Below are 23,314 nucleotides of genomic sequence, written 5' to 3'. Positions count from 1 at the left end.
CGAGGTCGAGGTCATATATAAACTACGTCTTCGCAGCGACCAAGCTAGCTTCCAAAGTGATGCTGCACATCTCGTATTTCAGCTGCCGTATGCGTTGGCTAGATCAGCTTGAATTGCAGTAAAAAAGGGAATGTAAATTCAAATGCATCAATACGTAAAATACAGCACGAGGATCCTTGACTGCAATTTTCAGGTGATGCTGGCCCCGTTTCGAAGAAGGCGAAAAGCAAAAGTCGTCATGTGCTATATATGCCGAACTTAATCCGGAGCCCTCTACTACAGCGTCCCTCATAGCCCGAGGCGCTTCGGTGCGTTAAACCCTACATATTACAAACCACTGCTTCCCAGGTAGAGTCGGCCGAAAACTTCGCCTTTCGCACGCAAAAGAATACATAATACATATCGAGGGTGTACACACACAGAACCAAATCTAAATAGCGTAAATTCGCCTAAGTTGCACGCGAAGTCCGCCGCTTCACAGCATCTCGAACAATTTGGCGCGTTATGTCTCCATGCATCTTTTCTGCTTCAGTTGCCGTCAGCGGAGCAAAAGCCTGCCGTTCTTTTTTTTTTTTTTTTTTTTTTTTTTTGCTGTACGTCACTCGCGTTTTCAAAACGCAGCTAATTTGAAGATCGAGCACATCAAAGCACGCATCCTTACCCCTTAAGCTGGCTTCTCTGCTTTTCCGCGGGCTGAACCCAAGCCATTTTTTATTTTTTAAGCGAAAGCTTTACTAGCCTTATTACGTGAAAATCCGGTCGCTGGCGTGCGGGCTTGATGGTACCCGAAAACGACGGCGAAAAACTGTTTACTACAATTATAAAACGCACACGAGCAATAGGTATCCCATCAGTTCTCTCTGCAGCGCAAAATTCTTTAAGCTAGCACCGAACATATGGGCGATCGAAAATGATGCACCTACTCTCCCCCCCCCCCCCCCTCAACTCAACCCACCCCGGCGCACAAGAAAAAAAAAAGAAGAAAACAAGTCAATACGGCGCCCCACCACGTCCCGCCCGCGTAACTTGGGAGCGTTCAATGAGTGGGTGAGCCCGGCAAGCCCATCTCTTTCCACTTTCACTCCTTCCTCCTGTCCCTTACGGCGCGGGCAGGTGTCCACAGAAACAAGTGTGACATACTGCGCCTTTCCCTTCCCGTGAATTAATTATTAGAGAGATTTAGCACACCGTGATCTGCGATCCGCCACCGTAACCCTCTACCGCTCGTGGGCGAGGCGCACAAGCTGATTGGTTCCCGATGCGGCAGGTCTATGTGCCGACATCCAGTATGTGGCGCCATCTATCGGCATCAAAGTGATCTGGGCATGCGCAGTGGAACGCGCGGGGGCGGATCACGGTAGCGGATCGCGGATCACGGTGTGCTAAATCTAGAGATTTAGCTCGCACCGCAGGGGGTGGAGGGAACGTAGTGGAGGAATGATTGATGTTGACATGTGTTGGTGCACAGAAGCGGGACGGACTGGATACTTCTAGATGCATTGCGGCAGACACGTAGGCAGTCCTAAGTGTCTCTACCGATGTTTTTCTTCTGGGAACCAAATGGCGCTATACAGGTGCCCCGCCGGAAGGGCGCAGTGTTTACGGCGCTCGACTACTGTTCCCAAGGGTGCGGGATCGAATCCTGGCCTCGGCGGCCGCTTTTAGACGGAGGCGAAAAGCAAGGTGCCCGTGTGCTGTGCGATGTCAGTGCTCGTTAAAGAACCCCAGGTGGTCTAAATTTCCGGAGTCCTTCTCCACTACGACGTCTCTCACAGCTTGAGTCGCTTTGGGACATTAAACCATTAAACCCCATAAACCAAACCAATGAACTATATACGTGTGTCCGCGTTTGCAGGATGTGGCCACACCGCGTGCCTAAACGCAGTAAACTAACTGGGGTGCCCCTTCGTAAATAGAAGTCAGATTATTAGAGTTTTGAGCGCAAGTTTGGTCGATTTGCTGCTCTGACCTTAATTAAATAGTGAGACATGCTGACAGTCAAAACAACTTTCTTGGTGCTCGCAGTTCGGTGTGCAGCTCTAAACGGTGCAAACAGTTTCATGATTGGAGTTCAGAGCGCGTTGCAGAATGATAAAAGAATTCGCATTACCCACAGTGTTGTCGGCAATTTCTCCGAAGTAAAATTGAACGAGGAAACTCGAGGAGAGTCGCGCTGACATTTTCAGGCTCCCACACCACTGCACCCGAAAAGCCGCAGGTATTGTGAGAGATTATTCAATAGAGTTCTCACAGTTGTGCCAATAGTACTGTCGTTCTACGACTTCGTGATAGACTCACTCGAGCTGCTGAAATTTCTACTAGCAACTGCTAGCAGAAATAAGCACGTTTGGCAAAAGGGTGTTTATTTCCACACGAGCGAACGCTTTCCCACCATGCGGCTGCGGAGGGATCTCCGCGGGGGGCGCGGCCGCATGTTGAGCCCCGAGCGCTCGTGTGTTGTTTGAGTTGGTCTGACTGCCGTGCCTATGCACGCAGTATATTTTTAGCGTCGAAAAACAGCGGTGGCTGCTAAAGGCGCCAATCTCGGCAGGCCGGGCCAAATTTCGGTGGCGCCGCCGCTTGGTGAAGGCTTAAGTCCCTGTCATTTAGTGAAGGCGCCTGAGAGAAGCCGTCGTGCACGGAGGCGAGCTCAGGAAGCTGTGCGTGAGATAAAACCGCCGAGCATGGCTGGCTTCCAGCGAGACCACTGGTCCTACGCTGCGCTATCTTTTCTGTTGTTGTCGCTTTTGCACGGTGCCTTCGCGGACCGGAACGAATACTGTGAGTATCTGGGGGCTCCACGGCTCCGTCGACGCCCCCCCCCCCCCCCAAAAAAAAAAAAAAGAAAAAAAAAGAAGGGAGTTGGGAAAAGCGGTCCAAGCCAAGCTTCGCCGTTGTAGGCCCATGCGCCGTGCATTCGCCCCAGAAAAAACACCAGCTTCTCTGGGGTGCGAATGCGACGCGGTTTGTTTGTCCGCACCAATGGGGATGCGAGATGAGTCACGTACAGGAAACGCATAATTTGTTCGTCTGCCTTGCTGTGACATAGCGCTTTCGCATGCCTTCGAGAATGCATCCTTCCAAGTTTATAAACTAGTCAACTGCCTCTAGCAGCTGTAGTGTTTGCGATCGAATTCACCAACTGACGTGCAAGTTTTAACCGATTAAGATATTCAACAATTAGCGCATGTGGAAACCGCCTGTGCAGGATGCCTGTTAGTGCATCTTTTTTCCTTTTTGCGAGTAAGAAAAAGTGCTCTGGCATGGTATTGTAAGCGGCATTGTGCATAAAAATACAGTTGTGACTTATTAACTACCACGCAGTTAAGGAATGTACGATAGTTAACGTTTAACTTTAGCATTCAGGCTCTTTATTTCTTTACCGCTTTCTAGGTTTCCGTAGGTAATATTGATATCACTTTTTATTTTTTAATGTGATTCTCGTCGCCGCTGCAGCGCGCATGGAACTTTGGGCCCGCACACAGGCGAAGCCGACACTGCAGCCGCAGCGCACATCGCCGCGACAACGACTTCACTATGAAAATAGCAACAGTTCTCCGTGCCCCCGATATCATTCTCTAGCCTTCTCGCTCGCTTGGTGCGCGCGTTGCTCATGGCACGCTTTAAAGCGCGCTGGCCGACGCGTTGGCTGGCTTTAACGCCCCGTGTTAATCTGGTGGTGGCGGAGGAAACTACGGAATATTTTGGCGACGAGGTACTGTTCGCAACATATGTTGGTCGTCATAGTGGCATCACTCTTGGCGACTAGGTGAGTGTGTGGGGGAGGTTGTAGGGAAGGGGGGTAGGAATAATAAGAATAATTGTTTCACAGGAATGGAAAGGCGCAGTATCTGTCACACTTGTGTCTGTGGACACCTGAACCGCGCCGTAAGGGAAGGGAGAAGGTGGGAGTTAAAGTGGAAAGAGAAAAAGAGGAGCCGTAGTGGAAGGCTACAGAACCGACTCCTCTTTGTTTCGCCTCCATCGAAACGCAGCCGCCGCGGTCGGGATCGAGAGGAGGTGAGAAGGGGATAGTTGGATTCTACAGTGGGCACTCTGCTCACTTTCCTCCTCGATTCTCTCTCGCTGGCTCTGCGCACTTTTTCTCCTAAGCAGTCCTTTTGGGCCAGTTGAGCGCGTCGATGGCACACTGTATGAAATTTTGAAAGGGACCAGGCACGTTCGCTTTCTCTCCGCGCGCGCATGCAAGCGGTCTTTAAATAGCATTGCTTATTGCCTCAAAGCCATAAAACGAATTCCGAAAGAAAAAAGATGATTGATAAATAAATGAAGATGATTAGCCAATCTAATGAAGTCTAGGAGGAACCGATGATGGAGTCCCTTCGCCCAAGAAATATATCGATGGGTTCAGAGAGATACCAGCTGCTTCCAGGTGACGAACTCTTATTGACTTCAGCGCCAGGCAAACCCACAACAAGCAGTGAATATTTGCCTCAGTGTTTTGGGAGTGGCAGACAGGACACCCTGGGACGTATGATCCGACGCAATCACCACGGAGGTGTATGGCAAATCTGCTTCACGGAAGGATATGAGTGCAATGCCGCATTTAAATGAAGTCTAGAAGGGCAGCGGGACTTTCGTTATCGCAAGCCTTTTCGACATTCATGGCGAGGGTACTTTAGTGGCTACGTGTTGATGACAAATGAAATACAATGAACAAAAACATAGGTGAAAATAATCAGTCAACAGCCATTCTGTGGCAAACAGTTCTCTCACAGCTATGTAGTTTCGAGAATGGTCCGTCAATCGGTAGTGACGGGAGTACGAGATGTCGAGGGCTGAGTGACGAGTTATGGGGGCTGGAAAAGCTTGACTTTCATAGAGTGCGTTGCTGCAATAGCGATTGATTATTGTGATTCTTATTTTTTTTTTTTGGGGGGGGGGGGGGGGGGGACGCGTTCTAGGAAGGGGGAAGTGAAGTGATTGAGTGTGTTTGGCCCCCCTATTGCCTGCTCTGGTGAGGGACAGAGCGCACTGCCCCGCGGTCGCGTTGGGGCCTGCCGTGCTCCGCGCGCCCCTCGTTAAAGACGCGGGCTGGCCTGTCACTGCCTCGAAGAATCATGTCAAAGCATTTTCGGAAGAGCTACGAGATGCCGTAGCTTCTGCGCTATAGAGGCAGCTTGCGACAGTAACATTTCAATTCGTTTGAAGCGTACGAGTACAGTACACTAGCGCTTAGACATATCGCTATGTTCATGCACCAACAAGCCCAAAAAGCTACGCTTTTGAACTATATTTTTAGCGCTTAGACATGTGCTCTAGCGATTCAAGATTTATGCATATAGGAGATACAATAATATTACAAGAAAAATAACTGATATTCAGGTTGCGTGACGTCACATCTTTGACGTTACCTTAATTGACTGATTTAATTAACTATTTTAGTACTTAATGCATTCAAATATGGCGCCAAGCCATTGGCTAATGAGGCCATTTTCGCCTTTACTGTTACATTTTTTTGCCTCTAATTAATTGCCTAATTAACTTATTCGCCTAACTATTTTTGGTCATAACATTACGTCACCCTCTATCGATTGACACCGCTCATTAACCTCTACCACTTCTCAATTACAACTGCTGCGGACAACATTTAACATTGTCTGTAATTAATTACCTAATATACTTATTGGCCTAATTATTTTTTCGGCATTAACATTACCTCGCCCTCTATCGATTGACACCACTCATTAACCTCCAGCACTTCTCAATTACTCACAACTGCTGCGAACGCGGTCTACACATAGAAATCTGTGAACATAACAAAGTAATGCTCTCGCATTAATAAATAACCTAGCTTCTTCAGGGCCTTCAAACTGCGGAGATAGCTCCATGCCAGCAAGACGGTGGGATCGCCGCTCACTTCACGAACGTTCTACCATGTTTCTGCTTTTGTTGTTTTGTTGTGTTGCCGTTGTCTTGTTTTTGTAATGACGCGTGCTGTAGAAAAGGGGGCGGGAATAATTGTCTGGAACGGAATTTGGACGAAAGAATGTGTGGGTCGCGTCAGGAGAGCAGTTTTTTTTTACTAGCTTTCTTCGTTTTTGAATGGATGAAAACTAGAAAATAAAAAGTAATTGAATTTCTTTCATCTTTATTTGAGACATTTCAGTACAAATTGGCTCAGGAGGCAATAGCAAAATGCTCGGAAAGAGCCTGACTAGGTTATGCCACCCTGACAGCGTTGGCAGCACATGCTTACTTGCGGCTGCACATCTTAATGCGGACCCAAAAGAATACATCAATGTAAACACAGTAAGAGACACATTTCCTTCGGTGCAGTTCTAATCTTTCCGTGTAATGACAAGGGAACAAAAAAATTTATGTTGTGTAATAATACAAAGTAACTTATTTGATACTGCTAACGAGCACATGTTTCAGGAGAGAAAAATTAATGAAAATGTAAAGTAGTACGCAAACACATGCACACAGTAGAAAGTAACTCACATAATGCATGATGACCACACCGAATAATGCAGAAAAACCACATCAAGATTTCACTCAGGGGTTGAACTCACACACCTGCTCTGCTAGAAATATTGCTTTAACTAGCTTTGTTTTGGAGATACTGTAGAATTTACCAAGTTTAATATGTCCGGGTGCTCATTAAAGAGTTCTGGTATTTGTGATGATAACCTCTGTAAGCCATAGTTTGTGCGTGACCTGGCCTTAACTATTGCGTTCTGCCGTAGTTCGTACGGGGAATGTTTTCCTGAAACTTGGCTCTGTCTACGCGGTACTGACGTAGCGCTTCCAGAGGTAGTTTTTGCTTAAACTGTTTTATTTTAAGTATGCTAAATCTGGTGAAGTACGAAGCAGTGCTTTCCGTGAAGGGCATGTTTCCAATAGCCCGTAGAGCTCGTTTTTGCAGTAATAAAAGGTGGTTCAGGTTTGTCTCGGTTGTCGTTGACCACACCAGAGAACAGGAAGTCAGGCGCGAGTGCACAAGTGCATAGTAGATCTTATGTTTAGCATCAGACGGTAGGAATGACCTCACTTTATTTAGTAGGCCAATGACTCTAGATACATTGGATCTTAAGAAATCAATATGAGGAGACCGTGACAATAACTCAGCAGAAGTAATTGTAATGTAATGTTACTTTTGTGATCGGTAATTAGTAATGTAATTTATTTACATTTCAGAGATTCGCAGCAAAGTAATTAGTAATGTTATTTTAACTCCTTTTCAAAAGTAATTTTGCCATCTATGCACTCAATGTACCGCGCTGGAGTATGTGCATGCTGCGCCCGAACCATATGCTATGAAATGCTTGTAACAGAATGAAACTTTTAAGGCGAAATCATTTATTGCCGCATCGTTGTCGTCAGCAAGTTTCACGCTTTTGCAGCGGCTCTGACTGGTCGAGACGAGATGACGTCATGGAGGTCTCGACCAATTACAGCTGAGCACCACCGCAGTATGCGCAAATATGTGCCTTATATGACCATATGGCAATTAATCATCAATTACTAATTGAAAACTGATTAATCAATGACTATTTAAACAATTACTAGCAATAATTTAATTAATTACTAATCAATGCCGCGACCACCACAGTATGCGCGAATACGTGCCTTATATGGCCATATGGAAATTAATGATCAATAATTACTGACGAATTACACATGTACTAAATAATGGCTAATTAACTAATAATAATAATTAGAGACAGTTGCGTAATCAATTAATTTAGAATTAACACCGCTCACCCGGTAAAATAAAAAATACCACAGTAAACGTCGAACAACTGCGAAGATACGAGCAGCGCGATCTCGTCGCTAATGAGCTGATGTCATCTCCCCGAAATGCTTGCATCTGAGGACAGGAACAAATTTTGCGCAGCACTCAGGCTTTCGCCTTTCATCACTTAGTCGCCAAAGTATCCTCGAATTTTTTAGTATGCGGCACGCACCTGCCACATCCTTGTGTCAGCTAGCTGCTTTGAAACCAGCGAGATGAACCACCTTACAGTATGAAAAATACGCACGAACAAGATTTTTTCAATGCGTCACTTTTGAGTCATGCATGTATTTTTCGGCAAGCATCGGCGCATTTATGCGCACGCGCGCGTGTGTGTGCGTGCACCTGCCTGCCGTGAAGAAAATGAAATATGAAGTATTTTTATGTGCAGCCAACAGTATTTCTATACTTTTTGCAGTTAATATCTCGTCACTGTGCGTGGGAGAGCGACACTACCCTATGTACAAGAGGGTTGATGGTGCTGTGCTGACCTCAGAAAGCGAGAACAACGTGGACTGCGTTCTCACCTTCCAGACGGATTCCATCTTACAAAGCTTCATGCTTCGCTTTGAAAAGCTGGCCTTGGACTGCCATGATCATCTACTCATTTTTGATGGCGCCCACGCCATAGGAAATCACAAGGTACTCGAGGAAAACGGCTCCTTATAGATTTTGCGCAATGCTGAGATTTACAGAAACTTAAATTAAACATGATTTTCAATGTCTGCATAATCTTTGCCACTAAAGCCGCGTGCCTGATCAGTTTGGGCACAGTTCAGCAAAAAAAAAAAAAAATAAAATAAAGCGTTAGGGGGACGGGACGCTCAAGGTTAGCCTTAATAATAAAAAAAAATTGAACTCACCATGAATAGCATATATGCAGTTCATAATACTACTCCCAAAATATCACTGAGCAAAACATCGCTGCATGTATGTACGGATGGATGTTAGAAGCATCCCCTTTGGACTAGGTGGTGACAATCTCCTCCTTGCTTAGCTTTTTTGTATATTTAAAAAAAATCTTCTTAGCAATTTAAGTCATTGTTTCGCTATTTGTTCAGTAAATTCTGTCTTTTTTTTTTTTAATCCTGATTCAGCATCTTTACGTGCCTGCCCTGGTACCTATTTAACTACCAATCCTCCAAACGCCAATTGCCAACCTCTTCTGCAAATTCATTCGCGTTTTCCTTGGTACGTCTCGGGGAGAGTGGATCCGGATGGATTCTGGCACATTCCAATATAAGATGGTCAATTGTTTCTGGGTGTCTGTAGCGAAAATAGAATATATTTTCACCTTAGTTAAACTTCTGTTTATTGCTTCGCGTTGGGTGACGACCTGATCTAGCTTCAAAGAGAAGTTCGCTGCCTCTTAAATTGTCATAGAACGCTTTCTTCTTGATTCTTTTTTCATTTCTATATAGATCTTATAGTCGACTTTTACATTGCATATTCCACTTTTTACACTGTGTTTTCTACTTGTCGTTTAGCGTTCTTTATTTCTTCATCCTGTTCCCCTACATACTTATTGGTTAGTTTTCTTGACCTTTTCCGCCAATAAGTCCACGCCCTTTCGGTATTAATGCATTTTCTAGGCTAATGAATGGCGGATACAGATCCTGTCATCAGAGCTTGTCTGCACAAACTGATCTACTTAAAGGGCCCATGAAATGCTGCTTGGGGTAAAATTCTAATGCATGCAATTCATAAAGGTGGTCTTTGTGGGTATTCGAGTCAAATTTGAAAGCTTTGCGTGGAGCCGATATTTTACAAATAATTTTTAAAAAGTGCTCCTGCTGACTGCTAGCAGCCGATTTGGGCGACACACCTCCGCGCGCAAACCAATTCCTACTGACGTCAGTAGGGCTGCTGTGCGCGGCCGCTAATTTGGTGCCGTCACGACTTGTTTTATTGATTTTTTTTCTTGCGCGCCGGCGTGGGTTGAGTTGAGAGGGGAGAGGAGGAGCATCATTTTTTGATCGCCCTTATGTTCTGTGCCAATTAAGCTATTCAAATAATTTTGCGTTGCGGAGATGATTGATGGGACAGATACTGCTCGTGCGCGTTTTATAATTTTAATAAATAGGTTTTCATGGCTCCTTTAAGAAAAAAAAATCGTGTCACAGCTAGGAATCGAATCACCATTCGAACAGCTAGGTCAGCTTCATTGGCCCAGTCACGATAGCATATATAATATATGGTCTATAACACACTATCGCTGTGCAGTAAACATCGCCACCTTCATAAACTTCTAACTGCAACGCACTCTTGCTGTAAGAGTGGACATCGTCGTCATCATGGCGTTCCATCTAAAGCAAGCCTTAATTTAACCTAGGCAAATACGCCGTCTGACCGACGGTGCGGCCGAGGTCCGCTAGCGTCGTATCGGGCGAATCCACATGACAACTCCCAATAATTTCGAAATAGTACCGTCCCAGGAATTTTTTAAATGCCTTAGCTGCCCATCTATTATCGTCCAAATTCCTGAGGCGTTCTTCATATAGTACTTTGACCTGGGCTTCTCGTGCTTCGAAAGATGCCGATCCCATAGCTTGTACTGCCTCGTTTGTAGTTTTGCCAAGGGCCCCAAGTACTAATCTTCTCACAGTTCTCTGGTTTATCTCTAACCTCGACTGAACCCCTGCCCCAAGCACAGAACCGCGTTCCCAAAGGTAAGCCCTGCCTCCTTTATTGCTTTCCAAATACCTCCCAGTGCTTCATGCCCGTTATTACCCCCCATGAGCTCCGTGCTTCATTCGCTGCATCTTTTTCGCCCCTTTGCCCTGGTAGTCGGTTCATGATTTTTCATGAACACCTAGCTGTCCTTCGTTTATCCGCACCCTAGATATTTATATTTGGCTAATCTTGGCATCTCACCCCCTTGTATTCAACACCTGATCAGTGGAATCGCTGAATGGGGGCTGCTCCAAGTGCACCATTTTGATACAAACGCAGCTTCCTGCGCCAATTATCACAGAGAAGAGAGGGAAATCGCCCCAATTTGCGCCAGAACGATTGCGGCATCTGTGCTCTGACAGGAGTCGCGAACAGCGCGATCAGATAATTTTTCGAAAAAAAAAAATGCAGCCGTTCATATTCCGCGCGGCAGGCATATCACATCCCACACAGTTTCTAATCATTTGTCTTTTATGCGATTTCAGCAAGTGGTGGCACGGCAACTCCCGAGTCCCGGCTGTCGTCGCTGCGGACGCCAAGGAACTGCCGAGCTGGCCTAGGGTGCCTCGATCGAGCAGCGCGGCCAAGTGCGCGGCGTCTTCCGCGCAAAACATTGAAAGGGAGGCTGGGGGTGCTGTGAGCCAACTTGGTTTTAATGGGGCGCTGAGCCATGTTGATGCTGAGGACATGGCAGATTTAGAATAAATATTATAGACTGGCACAGTTTTATGTGTACCAGTCCGTGCTCGATTTTGGCTCTCCATGGGTTTGCAGTAACTGAAATTATGTTATCGCGTTGATTGGACCGCGTGTTTGGGAGCATTTTCACCCGTCATGAGTGTAGGCGCGGCGATTTAATTTACTGTTCGATGGTGGCGCCAACAATGTTTTCAATTTTACGGGAAAGCCTGCGCCGTATCGACTCATTCATTTCGAGTCGTCTGCCGCCCCGCATCTTGATTGGCTTGCGGCAATATATGAAAGTACAGGCGCTGCAAACATAAGTGTTTTCATTTCAAGGATAATATGTTTGGTGTTGGTGCGATGGAAAGCTTGCACGAGGGCAAGCCAACAATCATGGTTCTTTATCTCGCGCTACCTGCGGGGGAAAGCGCACAGTATCGTCGTACCAAGGGATGGCATCTTGGTGCGCGCTGTTTACAAATTATTTCGACCCGTAAAACTATTACCGCATATGCTTGAGTAAGGGCCGTATGCGCCAAGTCTCTCCAGCCAGGGAGACTTGCACGGCACTGCATTTATTACGACACGTGTCACCAACGGATGTTGCGCTTGCACCATACTTCCGGCGCTCCGCAAGCGCTCAGTTCGGATTTCATGCTGTAAAAAGCGTCGGATTTCCTCGCGCTGCAGGGCTCTAGAAAATTACGTTTTCTTCGTTTCGCAAACTGATATGGCGTTTTCTTGTTCATGGCATCAAACTCTCAACTCTTCACGTTAAATAGCAAGCTGCACGCTTTCACAGAAGCATCGCGTTATTCTTTTCCAAGGTCTTAAGGTGCACCCTGGCCTTGCGAAATCTGAGAGGTGTTGAGAGTCGGCTATGCTGCTAGTCTGCAATATTTTTTTCCTTCCCTTGCGTTAATTATTACAGAAGAAAAATCTAACGTTTTAGCTATTGGTTTGTGGAAGAAATTGTCAATGCAAAAGCTGTATATTGGCTCTAAACACGCGGCTATATAGCTGCGTCATTCATAGGGCAGTCACTCTGCCGAACACGTGCGGCGCAGAAGTGGAAGCAGCGACAGAAATTATCAGCTCCTTTTTTTTTTCTTTTTTTTTTTAACGCGCCAAAGCTGCGCAGGGCTATGAGGCGCGCAGTAGAAGGAAATAATCACAAAAACGCCCGTCGAGGCCGGCATCTAGCCTACATCTTTTGGATAAGCAGCACAGCGCCTTTGCTGCCTTAAACATTTTAGGAATCAGCATATGCAGTTGAGTTTCACCAAGGTTTAATCGATCGAATGTGTGAGCGGGATATATATATATATATATATATATATATATATATATATATATATATATATATATATATATATATATATATATATATATATATATATATATACACACACACACACATGGCGTCGTCAGCTATGCAATGGAGTCGTGGCCGGGTCCTCAATGATATGATTGTTGAAGCAAAAAGAAAAAAGAAAAAACGAACAGCATACAAGTGAGGAACAGTACTGAGTAAGGTATTTCGAAATGAAAAGATGCATACCATCGCCGATAGGCGTTGAAATGCAAGATCGTTTGCTGTTATCTATCGCAATCTCATTTCATATAGATTTCGCCGCGACGATATAGTTTGATACCGCCCGCATGTGTCTACGACCAATAATTCGCCAGGTATACCCCCCCTTTGCAAATGCGAATTTTGATCATTTTGGACCCCCAAATGTAGGTGATGAGACCCTCCTCCCCCGAAATCAAAATGAGATCAGATTCAAAATTGTAATTTTGCGCGTACGAACCAAACTATAATCGCTAGATACCACTCCGATCTCCCTACCACCATCCATACGGTCGCAATTTTAGCGTTATAACATATATCTATATTACTATATAAATTTGAGCCTACCACTGATCGGCGTTCGAATGAAAAGCATTAGCCTTCTAAAGCGGTTCCCAAATGATGGTAGGCATAAATTTGAATTTCACTCCTATGTTCCAAATTCGTGTATCAACATGTTGAGCATATAACGACGATTCCTTTTGTACTACCTGCGTCCTCCTGCTGCTACTGGTTCGCCAACCATACCCGCCACGGTGGCTCAGTGGTTAAGGCGCTAGGCTACTGAACCGGAGTACCCGGGTTCGATCCCGCGGCGGCCACGTTTTGATGGAGGCGAAACACAAAGGCATGTGCGGCAAAAGCCCACTCCACTACGCGCGGCACCTCTTTCTCTTTGGCTCTCACCTCCCTCCCCTTCCTTACGGCGTGGTTCAAGTGCCCACCGAAAAGTGACAGATACATGCGCCTTTCATCTAAAACAATTTAGCAATTTATTGCAACGACCGCCGCAAGTTCCACTCGTTACGGTTGCAATGACCAAAGGTCGTCGGTACGACTACGTCGCACATTTTAAAGCTCGATTCAGCTAGCAATTTTATGCGTATTAATCCAACCACCATCATGATGAACACTGCTTCGGACTTAAAATTTGGAGTCCCGGAGAAATAGAAAGAAATCGCCAAACGTGAAAAGTAACAGCTTAGGCTATAATCTTGCTCAGTGTACTTTCTGGTCTTTAATGTCGGCGGGCTGACATACGACAGTTGTGAATCACTTCGACACCGGTGCACGCCTCTCCGACTGCGTTTTTTACGTATATATAATATATAGGTATCTGCGAAGTCTATGAGCACCGCAGCTAGCAAGGGTGCACGGATATAACACGTCGCTCATTATTTCTCTCTTAAACTTTAAAATAAAAGGATCAATCGATCACTAAACCGAGAAAGCCGCTCGCGCATTCCGCACCAGGTAATGCCGGGACTACTGTCATTCATTCATTCATTCATTCATTCATTCATTCATTCATTCATTCATTCATTCATTCATTCATTCATTCATTCATTCATTCATTCATGAATCCATTCATTCATTCATTCATTCAATCATTCATTCATTCATAAATCTATATTCACAAGGATGACCTAGCTGAGGCCTAAGGATGCAGTGGGTGGATTAGGTGAAGGTGAGGGCGCGGGACTCCGAAAAAAGAATTAAGTATATGGAATGCTTCTTGGTGTCGGTACCGAGGGCCGTGCAGTCTTCGTATGTAGGATGTCGTGGGCAGAGGTGTAGCGGACGTGGAAACTTGCCGTGCCAAGACAGGTCCACATCAAGTGGTGAATATCAACACACTTCAGCAGGGCAGTTGGTCCAGCTGATCCTAGCTCGGCGCCATCAACCCAGTATGTCCGCGGTGTGTACACTGCACCGGCTCGCACCTTGTGAGCGAGAATTTGGGCCGGACGAGAAAGGCCAGAAGGAATCGGAGCAGTAATGTCGGGGGCAATTCGGCCCGGCAACAAACCCCTCCGCTAATGTACGTTTAAAGCTTGTAATGATAGAGTCAGGTATTACGAGGGGAATCATAGCGTCGCTTCCATGCTCGCGGTTTTCCTCTGGTAGATGCAACCCGGCAAGCTGGCTTCGTTGCAATATTACCATTTTTGCAGTGAAGCCAGAACAAAAAGTACATAAGGCGTGGCTGCAGGGAAAGCAAATTTAATTCATATTATTAGTAAGACTTTCTTCCACAAAGTTGGATTGCATATGTTCGATCTCCAACTTCCTTATACAGTGTGGATGAGCGATTTCTCGGAGAGCTATGCTCATATCTGCCTCATTATCGGGATAAAGCATGAAAGTGCTTATATGTGAGCACACCTCAGAAAGCAAACTGCTATCCTTTGATCATCAGACAGGGTTATGGCTAGTTATCATGATTCATTGTTTGTGTCACCGTTTGCTGGAACTCTTCATGCACTGAATTTTAGCGTTCCATTGCAGTGCATGGGAACATCACAGGCATATATGGCTGATACGTATTTTTTAATATCTTGTGGAAGAAATGCCGACTGTTAGTGCAGTATTCATGAGAGGCATAACGTTTTATCCCTTGTGAAAACATATGCACCACTTGTAAAAGAAATATAACTGAAAGAGGTTAATTAGAATTATTTTTTGTAGTACAGCATTACAAATCTTCTTTCCAGCTAGCTTTCAGTGGTTCCTTTGTTGCATACACTCCAGAGATGCTGGATGGGAAAAAAAACGTACAAAGCTATTTTTTAGATTAGAAATAGTGGATATTTTCTATGAATAAATCAAATTGTCATGAATAGTCAAGCCCATTTATAACAGCCACTGCGGTGCGTTACCATCAAGATACATATTACATCAATGGCAATGAGTCTCAGATACAATTAATAGCCATGGCCAATTGAATACAGTGGATGAGTATGTTCCATAAACTCACTCCTGCAGTCGAAAAACTTGCACTTTTTGCTAGCGCAAAGGCCGAAGAGCATCTCCCAACCTCGTGGCACCACCACTGAGAGAATGTAGAGACCGTAGAAAATAAATGAAAATATGACATTGAAACAACAGAAAATTTTCTGCTATGTGCTCTCAATTAAAAGGTCAATAATGCATGCATATACAGTCGTGCCCCGTTAATATGACCCCCGTTAATATGGACGACCCGTATTATGGACAGTTTTTCTGGGGACGAAACCTTTTCAATGTATTTATGCCTCGTTAATATGGAAACTCGCTGTCCGGACAATGGACAGGGGAAGAATGCACGCGCCTCACTTGGGCCCATGTATTTTTGTCTCGTTAATATGGACAGTGCTTGAAAAAAACCAGAGTAGTCCGAATGCAAGTTAAAGAAGGGCGCGCCGCCCGCGAACCTACGCGACAGCCGATACGGCGGGATGCCTGAAAGAGTCCTGTGGGGTTGGAAAGAACCAAAGCCGGCGTGTCGCCGTTTTAAGGAAGGGGGGAGGGAGGGGCGGGGGGAGGGGGGGGGGGAGCGCAAGAGCGGAGAGGAGCGTACACAGCAAACCGAGGGCCAGCGTAAGAAAGACCCCGAAAGGGGGAACCAGGAGGCTTCTGGGTGCAGCGGAAGTGCCGCCGCAGTCGGAAAAACAGCAACATGTGGTTGCAATAAATTCTGCTGAACGTGAACAGAGTGGCCGGTAAAAGCGTAAAAAAGAAATGACAGGAAGAAAGACAAGTGCCTACAGTGGCGGTGGGAACTGAAGTTTTTTTTCCCAAAGCGCAATGTGTGTTCCATGAAGCCGTTAACGCTTTTCGGTGAGAGTTAAGACACGCTCACAAAGTACAGCGACAAAAGAGGCGACGTACGAACACGCAACCGGGACCGGGCGTCCCGTCCTGGACGCGCTTCCCTCTCATGCTCCTGGTTTTCGTCCTTGTTGCGCTGTCGAACGGCCAAACTTTGCCCACTAGGCGGTCCGTATGTCGGCTCCGCTTTGAGTAAACGATGCGGCCTTGGCAAGGTCTGAGCTCTTCGTAGTCGGCTAGCCATCGCTCTAAACTGTACTTCAGCTTGCAGTGTTTGTTTTATGGGAACACATAAAAACGGCGCCAAGAAGATGATGTTCGATTTGCCCTCTGCATAGCAGCTTGCCAGCTTTACTCCTTCGCTTTCTTACAGAAACAGTACAAGACAAAAAAAGAAAGAATCAGAAGAACGGAAAGGCAGAAAGGTTAACTAGGCAAAAAAGTGCACAGCATCAGGAGCCTGTAGCCCTGAACTTGAGTTTGGCTTTTGGCATGGCGGGAGTTAAACGCAAAAGAACAGAGCTGAACGTAGGCGCGAAGAAATCTGTGAATACAAGCGGCAAAAGCCATCTCAGTGAATCCAAGCTGCGAGGGACTAGTATCGACAGCTCAGCTGTTTCCTCGCCTCAGGAGAATCTCAAGCAGCTACTTAGCGGCTACTTAGCTCAGTGAAGAGCACATTTTGGAAGTGGCGGTGAGTAGAGAATCAGACGCTGATTCATCGCCCAGTGGGGAGTTCGAGTTCGTGCTCGAAAGTTCGACCAACACAAAGCCCAGCATCACGGGTGTCATGGTAAGCGAGTCGCTTCAGGCTGCATATACAATTTTTCGAAGACAACAATGACAAGGATAATGCACTCAAATGTGCTGGTGTTCTGTGAAATTTTGAGTCCAGTGCACACCGTTATGTACAAAAGCAGTCGTTAATTACAATTCTCTTTTCTAAATAAAATCCTTTTTGTTTTTATTCATGACTCGTTATTATGGATGACTCGCTTTATGGACAGTTTTGGTCGGGAACCAAAGTGTCCATATTAACGAGGCACGACTGTATACTGTCTAGAGAAAGCATCTACACTAGAAGAGGAAGCATGATGGCCACTTGACAGAGGCAGGATAGAATGCGAAATTGCTTTGTACAAATGATGGCCCACCATGCTGCAGCTATTTGAGAAATTTGGCTAGCAGTTTCGTACCCAGTTGGCTGTCCACATTCTGCTGCTCTGCTTCTGCATGCAGGAAGAACATGGACAGTACATCTGATATTAGTGCCTTGCTAAATTCTACCCACATGTGCACTATGCTAAGTTTGTCACTGAATGGGACCTGATACGACAAATGGCACTTGAAAATCCTTGGAATCGGATGCATTTGCATTTTTGGCAATGCACCGTTGATACACAGCTAGTTAGACCTGATGTTATTTGGGACGGCTTTGTTGGTGAAGTTGATGATACTGTCATTTCAGTGCCAAGACTTGACTGAACCAATCTACACGAAGCACGAGCTCTTCTTGGGTGCGAGGAATAAGAATGACAAGCAAGCCAACCTACCACGAGCTCCTTCAACTGCAGTTGGCTATGTCGCTTCTCTAAAGCAGTTTTTCGGCAGCAAAAGTCATGGCCAGGGGCGCATGAAAGCACTGGAGGCTTCAAAAGTGTCATAATAGGATCTGCTCGTAAAAAGCTGAGAGCAATAATGTGCTTTTGTAAGAGAGAAAAGTCACTATTGGCTCCTTTTGAATGCTTGGCTTTAATGTGGGACATCCATTTACTACGAATATCGGATACAGTTAATGCATTCTACAAGTCCGTCAGCTTTGTTATCAGTGGGCTTGACTCTCCATGCTTGTGAGCATCATTTATTTGGTGTTCTTGTCTAGCACAGTGCATTGATCACAAATGATACAACATGTTTCATCGTTAGAATGGAATAAAAACCAAGTCTTCACTGCTTCTCATCCATGATAAAGTGCACTATAATGTAATTCCATTTTCTTAGCAGCTAGGGTTAGGGGTTAGCCTTTTGCCTCGTCAATAGTCCTATCCTAACATACTAATCCTGCTAGGAATAGCATGAAAGGACAGGACTACAATTCTTGCTCATGCACTTGTAAATGAGCAAATATATCATGCATCTTAATTTTAGAGGGCTTAAGAAACAGCTGTGAAATTGTGCACAACTTTCGGTGTTGTGACAAATGGCATTCAGCATATCATACATGAACATATTATAAGCAAACTTTCCACTTGCAGCGTGGTCACTCTAAAGAGGAACATGAATTGTATTTTCTCTATTGGCAGTCTCTGAGGCTTGGTCACTATATTTTTTGTGGCCACAGGTGAATCTTTCATGTCAGAACATGCTCTCGGATGTGGGGACCATCTTCACACAAGGAAATTATGTGACCCTCAAGTATACTACGGACAGCTGGAGCACGCAAGAAAATGGCTTCAAACTAATCATCACTGCCTACAAGGACATCTCACGTCTTGGTAAGGAACAGCGATTTAGAATAAGTTACACCAAAGTGAGCGGTGACATGGAACAAAGAAATCCGTAGCTATTATGATGAAAATTTTTCAAGGCGCATAGAACTTTCATTGTAGACAATATATTGTAGTCTGTGCAACTGTGCACCACAGCAGTGTTTGTATAGCTTGAGACTATGAGTGGTTCAAGACTAATGCAACACTATGATGTTGCAAACAGTGCACAGAAGTCTTTTCATCAGCAATTTTAAATTTTTTGTCTTTAGTTTGGCAACATAGTTTTCAGTTCCTGAGCTTCCCGTAAGTTTAAACACAAGAAAAGTCTTCTTAATGCTAAAGTTTACCATCACTGCTTTATAATGTGCATCACGTCATACATTTGTTACACAACTGTTTTTGTATTTCTATAGTAGCATGCAGGTTTAGTATCTGGCATTATTTGTGCTTACAGGTCTTAAGTGCGGGGACTTTGAGTGTCTCAACAACTTCTGCATCCCAAGCAACTTGACATGTGATGGTATCAACCACTGTGGTGACAACAGCGATGAGACAAGTCATGCTTTATGCATAGGTTAGAGCCTGTGGTTTTCCCACAGGACATGTGTGCCTTTATCAGTGGGTGCCACTGAGCACAGCCAGAAGTTGTGTGTCACCTAGAACTTCAGGCAAATGCCAGGGGAAAAATTAGTCTCATAACTTTTGCCTGTAAATACACTAAAGAAAGGAGCTAAAGTTTGGCAGTAGTACGTTAAGTCCTTGGAAAAACTGGCCAAGTGCATGGTTCTGCACATGTACAATTATAGACAAGAAGTATTGAAGGATGTGAATTTACAATAAAAATTTATTTCTGCATTGACTCCATTGTGCAGTTGAAGGCATACAGGAGCCACCTGCTTTGCAAGCATCTGGGTCACAGTGACAGCTTGTTTCTGCATACCTTTTATGTTCATTTTGATCTGTGTGTGAAGACAATTACAAGGCCCACCTTTCAGACCACAGTGCTTCGGAGGTGTAGTCCCACTATGGTGCCGCAGCAGCAGGTTCTGCAGAACCTGCACTTACCCTAGGAGACATTGTGGGCTCTGCTCAGTCTGCGTCATGTGCCACAGCTGCTCTTCACCTTTGGTAACTTTGCCCGTTTCTCTGAGAACACAGCTTAGGGTCACATTGGGTTATCAAAGAAATTGAATATGTACACTTGCAAGTGCTTATCTTGCGTGGTGTTCATAAACTGTGGGCCACATGTCGTCATCATTATTTTTTTAAGAACATTTCTTTTAGCACATGCCCAGCTCTGACTTGGACGGCAGAATGGCATAGTGGAAGAAGATGCATCATTGATGTCAATTAGATGAGTGATGAAACTGGTTTTTACTGGCTTTTATAGAGCAAAGTGCTGGCTTTGAGCAGAAGCCTTCTAGTTGGTCCTATAAACAAGAGCTCTTAATGCTGTCACAGTCAATGTAATGCGTCCAGAGAAACACTGTGTCACCAAATTGGAGTCTGGCTTGATGTGAACTTGGTGTGTTGTGTTAAAGAGGTTGAGCCAGTGACATTTTGCAAAATGCACAAACAGTAGCCACTTACGTTTGTACATGAAAACGGCAGGCAGCTGTGCAGTGATGGCACTAACAAGGCTGTTCTGTTATGGTGAACACACGGAGCATACCTCTGTCACCTTTTATATATATATATAATTGATTCACAGGAAAGGAAAGGCGCAACATCTGTCACACTTGTTTCTGTGGACACCTGAACCATGCCATAAGGGAAGGGAGGAAGGTGGGAGTTAAAGTGGAAAGAGAGAAAGGAGAGTCATAGTGGAGGGCTACGGAGTAATTTCGACCACCTGGGGATCGTTAACATGCGCTTAGATCGCACAGCACACGGACGCCTCTTCATTTCGCCTCCATTGAAACGCAGCCGCCGCGGTCGGGTTCGAACCCGGGTGCTCCGGCACAGTAGTCGGGCGTCTTACCACTGCACCACCCTGACAGGGCTCACCTTTTGTACTCAGTTGTCTCTAAATGAAATAACTGCACTTGAATAGCAAGGGTCACTAGGCCTAGCTTGAGGGCAGGATGGGTAGTGCTTACAAGCAGGAGCAGAAGTGTGTTTGCTGTACAGCCACAGTTACTAATATTTATGAGTTCAATGAGAACTCTCTATTTATGAGAACTCTCTGCTGAAACACTGCTTGCTGCATGAAAACAAAACAATGAAAGCAGACCACCGAGTACATTGCTTAACAATTGTGGCACACTTTATGCAACTGTGACTGATGTCATTTTACACTTGCTTGTTTTGCACAAGACAGCTCTGCAAGCTGACAACCAGAATTGCAGCACATGTAAAAAGGACAGCTATAGCAGACGACGACCAGCTGTGTGAGCACACATATAATTTCACTTACTTCACAACCACAATCTGTCATATACTGCGAAGCAGATGATGGACCAGTACCTTTTATTCTCAGTTGTCCCTCTCAGGGGTTTCATCAGTTTCACATTTTCACATTGATGATCCTGCATATTTTTGTAAAAGTGATTTACAAAGTCTCATACTTCTGTTGGCCTGGTCTCTTTGCGCTACTGAAGTGTGATGCAAGTACTTTGAAGTAAGGCTGTCATGTTGCTTTTATTAAACTGGGGTATTCTTTAAAAAAAATTCTTGTTGGTTGCTTTTTTGTAGATGGGCTGAGTGATTAAGTATGTGATGTGAAAACGGCTCGTGTGCTGGCATCTTAAGCATTCGCACCATTTTACTTCAAGAATTAAGGAATGTCTGTCTTCACTTCTTTTAACCATTTAAATCATAAAGTAGCTTTTTTTTATGCTTACATCAGCTACTTCCTTTTACTTTATCACACATTTTCTTGAAATAGTATAAGCACCAAATTTTTTTTTGCATTTCTTTCTTATAGTGATGCATATATGACATTAGTGCACATAGATTACCTTGTGGTATTTGTCTGTGCCTGCCAAATATTTTATCATCAAAATTTGTTTCTTAGTTTTTTTTTTGTTTTCATTTCAACAGCCAAGCTAAGGCTATGACGTCGAAGGTAGGTCACACGAGACAAAATAACTGCAAGAATATTACTGTTTTGTCGTTTTAATTCACTACAACCCTTAGCCTGCTTCAAGGGCAAGAATCACAAATGAAGCAGTGATTATATTGCAGTTTTATTCATGCCTCATGTGACTTTTACTGACCCTTGACATCATATCCATTACTTAGCTGCTTGGAACAAAACTGGAACAGCTTAAAGAAAACATTAAATGGCAAACTCAGTGGTCACAGGGAAGGCTTGAATTAGGGGCTTCTTGAGTAGTCTGAGAACACCATCCAGTATTTAAAAGGGGTCTAAGACATTCTGTGCTTGAATGAATTGTGATTGTATGAATACGAAGCAGGTAACAATTTTTTATTCTTGCCAGTAATAGTCGGAGCATTTCTTTATCATTTTGTAAATTTTGCAGTAAGTTTCAATAAGTATCATTTGCATAGCGCCGGGATTACTTTTCTTCAGGTCTATGTTGTAAACTGAGCAAACTATCTCGAAAAATTATTTCTCTTTGTATAAAACAATGTGCAAAGCAGGCTGCCAGCTGCTTTCTCTCTCTCTCTCCTCCTTACTTCTCTCTTCACCTGTACTCAAATTACTAGAGACTCTCTTATGATGGAGCCAGACTTTAGGCACTGGTCACAGGTGAATATATGATGATTCATGTATAGCAATGTATTATAGAACATTCTAAAAAAGATAGCATGAAACTGATATTTAGTGTCTATGCTCCTTTCCTTTAACATGTTTCACAGAAGAGCTAGGAAGATGACCCCAGAGTACGCATGAAGTGAGATTGGTTGATTTTGCTTTTATAGCTGTGATTAGTTTCTTCCCAACTCCAAAATGCGTATTCAGGCCTTCTTGGCAAGTTTAGGTTGATGGGTATTTTTTTTGAAATACATCTATTTTTGTGACGCACATTCAACAGAGCAGAATTTTGACCTTAAGTGAGTCCCACTGTACTTGTCTCTGTTTCCTTTCTTTGTCCGTCATGCTTATTGCATTGAGCTGCAATAATCAGTGTTCATAGTGAGGCTGACATAATATCGTGAAAACTTTGGCACAGCATTGCTCATATCAAAATGTGCACAACTTGTGCAATGAGCCATCTGTGAGTCCAGTTGAAAATGAACAATGGCATTGCCAACTTGCACTGTCATTCTTAAGCTTGACATACTTGATTGAGAGCAAGAGTGCTGTTAGGAAAAAAGAAAACAATTTTGATTTTAAGAAAATGCAAATTTCCTCTGTGGTGTCGTCCACATACTTGGGGCAAGAAGATGCAATTTGATCTAACAAGTGTAAGGTATGAGCATGATTAGTACAGCCATTGTTTCCATCTGCCACATCATGTCATAATTATGTTTCAACAGCAAGGTGTGCAGCAGAGAAGGAAGTGCAATATTCTTCATTAAAAACATGGCCTGTATATGGAAGAATGCACTTCATTTGTAGATATATGGAACACAATA

General features: G+C 44.4%; 1 protein-coding gene across 1 annotated transcript; it reads left to right on the top strand.

Moving 5' to 3' along the window:
• Positions 1–2,589: 2,589 nt before the first annotated feature.
• LOC146205029 (low-density lipoprotein receptor-related protein 10-like) lies at positions 2,590–19,623 on the top strand. Its single transcript, XM_084589702.1, has 4 exons — positions 2,590–2,781; positions 8,178–8,401; positions 18,622–18,775; positions 19,224–19,623. Exons 1-4 carry the CDS (start codon positions 2,685–2,687, stop codon positions 19,346–19,348), a joined length of 600 nt encoding a protein of 199 aa, XP_084445828.1. The 5' UTR covers positions 2,590–2,684; the 3' UTR covers positions 19,349–19,623.
• The last annotated feature ends 3,691 nt before the right edge of the window (positions 19,624–23,314 follow it).

The sequence above is a fragment of the Amblyomma maculatum genome, chromosome 1, assembly GCF_055883805.1.
Source record: "Amblyomma maculatum isolate TAMU_Amacu chromosome 1, ASM5588380v1, whole genome shotgun sequence".
NCBI lineage: Eukaryota > Metazoa > Arthropoda > Arachnida > Ixodida > Ixodidae > Amblyomma > Amblyomma maculatum.
The sequence above is the reverse complement of the archived record's forward strand: the minus strand, read 5'-3'. Positions and strand labels throughout refer to the sequence as shown.

Excerpts from the sequence above, each read along its gene's own strand:
- LOC146205029 (XM_084589702.1), top strand. The coding sequence starts at position 2,685 with ATGGCTGGCTTCCAGCGAGACCACTGGTCCTACGCTGCGCTATCTTTT. Across the intron at positions 2,782-8,177 it reads CGCGGACCGGAACGAATACT|TTAATATCTCGTCACTGTGC; the intron begins GTGAGTATCTGG and ends TACTTTTTGCAG. Across the intron at positions 18,776-19,223 it reads CAAGGACATCTCACGTCTTG|GTCTTAAGTGCGGGGACTTT; the intron begins GTAAGGAACAGC and ends TTGTGCTTACAG.